The 8323-nt window shown below is 35.6% G+C and overlaps 1 protein-coding gene across 1 annotated transcript; it reads right to left on the bottom strand.

Moving 5' to 3' along the window:
• Positions 1-1432: 1432 nt before the first annotated feature.
• LOC140160116 (tachykinin-like peptides receptor 86C) lies at positions 1433-2614 on the bottom strand. Its single transcript, XM_072183394.1, has one exon. It carries the CDS (start codon positions 2468-2470, stop codon positions 1433-1435), a length of 1038 nt encoding a protein of 345 aa, XP_072039495.1. The 5' UTR covers positions 2471-2614.
• Between the last annotated feature and the right edge of the window lie 5709 nt (positions 2615-8323).

Genomic DNA, 8323 nt, shown 5'->3' with positions numbered 1-8323 from the left:
TAGAATGTCGTAGTTGAGGCAAATTCAGGGGTGTGTAGATTCAGAATCCAATGGCACCCTTGAGCAAATAGAGTTATAAAGGTCAAAGGTCACACAAGGGGTAAATTTTTAAAATGCTTAAATCAAAGTTTAAAATAGCACACATTTTTCTTTCTGTCCTAAGGAGTTAAAAAGTCAATGGTCATATATCTCTAGAATGCCCATTTAATGAGATATAGATCGATATAATAGGTCAAAGGGTTAAAACAAAATTGAACATGGGTAAAATTTTCAAAATGCTCCAATTGCAAGGAAACTGATCGATGTATAATGTGTTGTAACGCAGCAGCCATAGGCTTACGCGTAGACAAACTCAATTTTGACCCTTTGACTTAAAACTACCGCCACATTTGTAATTTTTTTCTTTCATTTTTTCACTGAATACTTTTAGGAAGATGGTCGTTAAGAATTTACAACAACAATTTGAAACAAACTTTTTAATTTTGAGATATGAAACTTTGAAATTGGGTAAAGCTGTTTTTGGACCACCCTGTATAACGTTAAATGTAAATACTTTAGGGGGTTAACTACAACAACACCCCTTCATTGGTTGTGTTATAAAACTTGACTCGTGTAGAACGAGATAGACAAACGTCTTGCTTCATATCTGAGGTATTAAAACGTATTTTTTATTTCCTTCCTTTTTTAAACTGCTGGAGATTTAAATTGATAGACTTTTCGTGAAAAACAGAATGCAATTTACAACAAACAATTTTTATTCCTTACTAAAACGAAGAACACTGCTGTAGAGTGTGGAAATATCATACTTTAAAACTATGAATTAACATTTTCAAAAGAGTTTATATGACTACTTTAATACTAACATTTGATGTACATATCTTATAATACGCATTACCTTAGATATAGATAAACAAAATAATAGCGATTTAAAAATATTTTACAATCAGTATAGTAGCTATAGTACAGTAAAGAATTCGGATAATATTTCGTTATTAGATGATGGTCCGATTTCATCGCAGCCATGCTTTTCCGCCTCGGTTCTTGATCTGCACTAGATCCGTTTTGGTTTGCGAATCATGGGTGTATTTGAAGGCTCTATAGAAACAATGTGAGTCAATCCACAGACTTTAAACACATTTTTACTTGCAAAGTCCAAATAATATTAACAGATTTGATACGAACATTGATAACATATACTACCAGTTTAATGTGCGTCAAAAGTGGAGATGAGGTTGTTGACCATCGTCTTTAAAGCAAGTTAAGTAAAACTTTAAACGGTCATGACAGGTAAGCAAGTAGCAACAACAACACAATTTGAACATTTTGCAAGCATGTCTTTTGAAGACGGCTCAAAATGAAAGAATACCGTCATGATATGCCAGATTATTATTTGATACTAATATCTGAATTATAGTTCAACAACGAGATTATCTCAAGAAGTGTTATTATTTTTAACATAGTTAAGGGCTAACTGGTTTGTCGACACGCGAATACTTTGCGTCCCTGCCGTAGTAGTAGCATGACTATGAAGGGTTTTGGCGCCTTTCAGATATCTTCTGTACTTTGAACTCATTAAGTATAGAATCACTGGATTAACCACTGAATTTAATTTCAACAACAAACTTTTTGCTTCCTTTACAAACTCATTCTTTACGAACGCATTTTCGGGTGCAAACCGTAAAACGACCAGCCATGTGTAGAAAAGCGATGAGCATAAGATAAATATTATTGTCATAATAAGTACAATCAGGGCAAGCCGTGAGCGCTGCTTCTGTTGTTTTCTACCTGCTCGTGAATCAGTCTTCAGACTCGCTTTTTTGTGCAATAACTCTTTCGCCGTCAAACCATAGCATATCATCATGACTACAGACGGCAGAACAAACAGTAAAAACACAATACATAGTATGTATGCTGTGTAGGAATTATCATCGGCAAACCAACAAGGTTTATTAAAATGTGCAACAATTGGGCACGATATAGCAATAGATGCTGTCCAGATTGCCACCACAGTCCAAACGCTAATTCTTCTTGCGTACCTTTGCTTATGTAGTGGATATACTACAGCGATTACACGATCCACACTTAAAGCCGTCAAAGTGAGTACAGATACTCCTTGGGACAAAAACTGGACGAACATCAAATATTTGCAGAACTGATGCAAGAACTGCCGAGCAGATTTCAATAGGTACAAGAAAATATTGAAGGATATATTGATGATCACAACCAACATATCCCCAACAGCAAGGTTGTTAATCATTAGATTAGGAATGTTTCGTAGTCCTTTATGTCTTGCCGTCAAGTAGATGATGCTGCCATTTCCGAAGAATCCAATGATGAATAAAATAATGTCTACGGAAAGTAAAACCTTTTGCTTCAAACCAAAGGTGTATGTATATGTTTCACTATCAGTGTTATTGACAGATACATATAAATCTGAGTCATTGACATGAACCATATTACTGACCGCCATGGTCAACGCGTTTTCTAATTCACAATTTCAAATTTGTTGAATACAGTTTGTACTGTTGATAGACAAATGCTAAACTTCGACGACTGAATGAAAGCTGTTGAAATCTGTAGTATAGCACTATATATAGTCAGCGACGAGCTGGTCTCTTGAGTGGGTCGATTTGTCGATGATATCCTATATAGTGTCAAAGAAAAAAATACTTGTAATTTGGGTTTTCAATATTAATCTTTTGATGACTAGGAATGCTCTTCTAGTGAATAATATCTCAGACTATTCGTGAACCACGGATATCGTTGAAAAAAATATTATTTTATAAATATTAACACCTCCGTGTTGATATTTTCTTAAAATAATGAGAGCTCAAGTGGCTAGCAAGATATAATGAAGTTACTGCCAGTGCTCTGTCTTTTATTTGGAATGTTGCGTAGTTTCCAAATCGTTTGTCACGATCAAAAATTGGGTATTGTAGCAATGATTGATAGACGAATAATATCAATTAATCTTGACAAAAAGGCTTTCCAATTTGCACACTCAATTTAAACTCAATCGCATTGCGAAAGCGACAAGCGATAGCTTTGTATTACTCGCAAGCAAAGTCGTATTTCAAGTTGTTGTACTTGCTCACGACCACTTTTTATAAATTTTTTTAAAAATGGTTGAAATAATACAAAATAAGAACTGTTGTCGATTCTCACTATAATAAATAGGTATATTAAAAACGGCGTTTTTCAAGTTGTATTTACAGAAGTGTGTATTGGTGGTTGCCATTTGAAAGTCAACAAAATGATAGGCTACTCAGTAAGTGCCTGTGGGTGCGTGCGAGAGTGTGCGTGTAGAGCGCTCATGACGGGATACCGTCTGCTTGCACAAGAGAAAATCACATCCCATGGATGAGTTTTATGATAGACAAGGTATTGTTGGTCGAAACAACCTAAAAATCGATTTACATAATCTATATCAATATATTATTGAAAATTAATGCCTTGATGTTTTGCAAAAGTTCATTCTACAAATAATATACTTTGCAAACTTGCTTAATTTATTGTTGTTAATGAGTTATGTACGTTTTAACAAAGTGTTGTTGTTTCAGCCCTCTTTACAACGTAACTCAAGAACCGCAGCACCTATAGAAGTGTATCTGTGATATTCTTCTACACGCTCGCTATGAATTGAGCAATGCAGTTTTTGCCAAAGCTCACTACCATTCGTAAGATGCTGTGAACTACCAAATCACAATAATTAATAACCTTAATGTGGATCCCCTCTCTCATGTAGAATTACGCGGTGAAGTGCCGTACAGTGACAATTAAACATCAATGTAACATAGCTTGCACTTTTCAATAGCCAGCTCCTAAATCAATTCGGTTTCGTAATTTTGGGCTAAGTGCATTGGATCATAGCTGCTGATAGTGTGACAAACATCGACCCATATTATTAGTAATATAATCTAAATCAATTCAGAATAAAGACAGAAAACGTTTTTAATATGTTCATAAAAAATGTGACTAAATTTATGTTGGATAATATGTGATGCAATCAAGCAAAGTCAGTCGGAACGCGGAAATATTGCATAGCCAAACAAAGCAAATATTTCATTTTGTTTCCTGTTGTTTTGAAAACTCTTTAATTACGTATATCTTTGAAACTGGTTGTTCAATTTCAATGTGGTTTTCAACAAAATCCAGATTTATAAATGCTTTTTATTATTCTATAAGAAACTGAAAATGTTTTTGCTTGATCGCATCACATATAATCAATGTACGACATGGCTTGGGCATGATATTTTAGTCGGGAATTTTTATTCAACTCTGAAAACGGAATATTATTGGATAGAGAGTATGCATACCGCGCCTTTTCCTGCAAGAGCGATTAAATGTTAACATTGTGGAAATACGTGGAAACTGTTGTAAAAAACAATATCGAGTATTAATGTAATGTAAATTGCCGTATTTCAGATAATTAATTATATACTAGTAGATCAGCCGTCTTTCGTGGTTCGTAAATGCATAGAGTTTGGACTTTATTTGTTAGTAAGTTTTACTTGAAATCTTTGCACGTTGTGGCCATGAAGATGAAATTGCTGAAGACATGAGGGGAGAAATCCTCTCCCGTTAAGAATCCCCCGTACAATTGTACAGCGACTAAAAAAATGTGACTATAAAATAAGACAACTGTAAAATCTCCTCCATGTACGACTAACAGTAGGCCTATTCTACTACAGGACTACATTGACCGTAACAATGACCTCCTCCTCCACTGGAGTATAGAGTATAGATTAAAACAAATTTGTCCTGTTGGACTACTTTTATCCTCATACTTGTAGGATAACGCAGTAAAAAGAGAAAAAACTCCTCCGGCCCCTATATGATTACATGTTAACGCATGTCCCCAGTAGAACTTCATTAAATAACATCTCCCCTAAAAGGACTACACATTACAACAACAACAAAAAGACTCCTCATAGGGTCTATGAATAAACATTGAATCACCCTATCATTATCATCATTAAATAAGATAATATAGCCACTATAATAAGCTGAAGATGTTGGCCAACCATAAAAATGAATAAACAATACTGATTACCAGTGAGTTGATGTGTATAATGATATGAGTGACCGGATATCAGACAAAAAATTTACCCGCAAGTCCAAATACTGCAACTTTATTGGAGGTGATTAGTCCGAAAGGCCCTTTCAGTGCTTTTGAAACTAATTAACTTAATTTCCCCCTTAACGTAAAAAAAAACAAAATTTGACGTTTTATTGAAGTGCGCACAACCTTGTTCTTCGCCTCACAAAAGTCCGTAGGCCGACAGGGTTAATGCCTTTTCCTGCAAGAGCGATTAAATGTCAACATTAATATGGTAATACGTGGAAACTGTTGTAAAAAACCAATATCGAGTATTAATGTAATGTAAATTGCCGTTTTTCAGATAATTAATTATATAGGGTTAATGCAATTACATTTCCAAATTAGAGTTTACCATTGAATTGAAGGGTTTTTTATTAGCCATCTATATAATGTGTTTGTCATTTGCTTGCTACTTTGATATTTTGTGTGCTCGGTAACTCAGACACGTATAGACTTGGGACTCTGATGAAGTGGACCCACGTACATGTCTGATTGATATACAAAGGTTATGCAAGGATATTGAAATACTAATGCTATTCATTCTGTTGCATCCGTGTTTTCATAACTTTATTTATTTGTCTATTGTAATTTGGAACATGGTTGAAGTCTTTGGTAACTTGCCTTTACAGGAATAGTGACCAAAAATATTCTTGTTATGATATTGCAGTCTTTCAATACTTTCACAAATTCAGTTGTGTACCTTAAATAAATTTCCGCGGAAAAATTGTTCTTTTAATTTTGGAAAATAAATAAAACAAAATTGGTCTGGCATTTATTCTCGTGACCTGATTATAGAGTTATTTATTAATCATTATCTAACATGTCTAATGTTTACACTAATTCAACTTCAAAGATCATCTAGGGGGGAATTAAAATAACTGTCTCAAATGCATAACATTAAGCAGCAATACCGTATGTGCATACAAAGATGAACACTACTTACACTAGATAACTCTGAAACCACTCATAACATAATTTGGAATTTGGCAGCCTGTCCAAATTGAGATTTGCCACTCCTGAACACCGTTAAGCCATAGTAAGCCTACCAAGAATGCACCGCTGAAAATAACTTCTTCTTCCGACGCTCAGGGCCGGATTTACTACAGGACCAAGTGTTCTCAGGCCCAGTGGCCACGATCTAGGGGGAAAAGTTGACGACTGTGGGCCTATCATGTTACCGTGCCCAGGTGCCAGCAAGAGTTAAATTCCGAAACGCTTGATGTTAGTATGTTATTCTGTGTCCACTCACACCGGGGAGGCATTCTATTAATTGGACAGAATCATCTCGGAGTGTGTCACAATTACAACAGTGGCGATTTTGTTGGTTATGTTAGTTTCCTAAAGTACATTACAATCATGGTCTATGTTACAATAATGTAAAAAGCAGAATTTTGTGACAAAACTTGATGGCGTCCTCCTCGGCAAATGCCAGAATATGGCTTTAAATTATTTTGGATCAGGTCAAGAGAAGACGTTTACATTGTTTTAGCCTGGTATGTATACCAGGAAAATGGCTCGAAACTACATCAACAGGGGAAACATTGAAAACAAATAGGAATCTAATCTTTATTTAAATCGCTCATTATTGCTTTAACCATGGTTTTCTATATAAGTCACGAGCTTCACTCACACATAAAATAAAGTGCGGAGCCTTCACTAATACCAGATTTTGTACATACTTTCTTTCACTTCATCAGGACATCTTTAATTAATTCAAAAATGCCAACATCTGAATTTTGATGGATGTTATGTTGTTTTGGATTGGCAAATCACTGATGTGTTCTTCAATTCATTTGCTCGTAACATCCCTTAAAATTAAAGGCCCATATAAAATTAACAGATGTGGAAATAGGAGTATAAACTGACTAATAGATACCAGTTGTAGTCCTACTAATTCATGGCATATTGGATGGCCTTGGGAAAGTTAGCCCATATTAGCAAGACTATCCTTGCCTTAAAGGTGAAACAAACCTACTCATCTTACCCTCTGGTCATGGGCTGGCCAGTGTCAGATCTTGCAGGGTAAGATGACATTCAATATATGCCTTTAAAGGCAAATTGGATAGTCTTGCAAATATGGGCAAACTTTCCCCTAGGTCGTCTAATATGCCATGAATTAGTTGGACTACAACTGGTATCTACTGGTCAGTTTATACTCCTATTTCCACATCTGTTATTTTTATATGGGCCTTTAAGGTAACCTGCCGTTGTCAGCGAGACTACTCAATTACAGAGGGCGTTTGTCACGTCCTCAGGCAGTATCGAGGGGAGGTGGTTCGGATGCGATATCGCCATTTTGACCCGCCATTCTAATAACACGTAACCATGAATTCTTCACATACAATTATAAATGTGTTATGTGCTGCTAGATAAAAAATTATGTTATTATAAAACAGTTGGGTTCGACATAGAAACACACTGCAATGATTGTTTTTGAACCTGTTATAACCGTCTATTTGGAACGGGCTGTTAGCCGTGTAGTTTCATCAGCCTCATACGTCACGTGTCATATGCCCAGTATTGTAGGGCAGAATAGTAGGATAATGTATGTTTCAAATGTTTATTCTATGTACCAGCAGAGTTGTAACGCTAGTTACTGATCAGCAACACTATTCGCTGTAGAAGTGACGTAATAAATCCAATTAACTACCATAGCAATAGATGAATGCAGTTTTGACTACATCGCTCTGCACTAAAAGCAGGTTGCGCTCATCACCTGTGTAAGTCTGCAATCATAGACTGAATACAATGCCGCTCTTTTCAAAGATACCCTAATCTTACAGGTGCGAGTGGTCAGCATGATATGTTTCAATGCATAGGTATCGCGTGATTCGCGTGAACATTGTATTGCAGGGCTATATAGTCAAAAATTGTATTCAGCTATTGTTATGGTAGTTAATCCGAATATACCAGCAACCTGATGAATGATTAAAAGTTCAGTAAACTCGGATGAAAGTGTTTTCAACATAAATTCATTAACATTTGCACATTTCATGGTGTCTGCTAGATGGGGGTCCAAAAATCTTCATGCAAAATATTTATACCAGTTAACATAATCTATATGTATATCTATATATATGTGGCTAAAGGTGATAAAACATACATTAATCACTGGAATTATTCAGTGGAAGAACCTGGATCTCCCACCCCCAAGATGATCGTCACTCGGCACCATAGTGAAAGGTCTTCATCAGGGAGAGTCTTGATGACAGATCATCTGTC

The sequence above is a fragment of the Amphiura filiformis genome, chromosome 9 (assembly GCF_039555335.1).
Source record: "Amphiura filiformis chromosome 9, Afil_fr2py, whole genome shotgun sequence".
Classification (NCBI taxonomy): domain Eukaryota; kingdom Metazoa; phylum Echinodermata; class Ophiuroidea; order Amphilepidida; family Amphiuridae; genus Amphiura; species Amphiura filiformis.
The sequence above is the reverse complement of the archived record's forward strand: the minus strand, read 5'-3'. Positions and strand labels throughout refer to the sequence as shown.

What these genes read in the sequence shown, in the direction of transcription:
- LOC140160116 (XM_072183394.1), bottom strand. Translation starts at nt 2,470, where the DNA reads ATGGCGGTCAGTAATATGGTTCATGTCAATGACTCAGATTTATATGTA.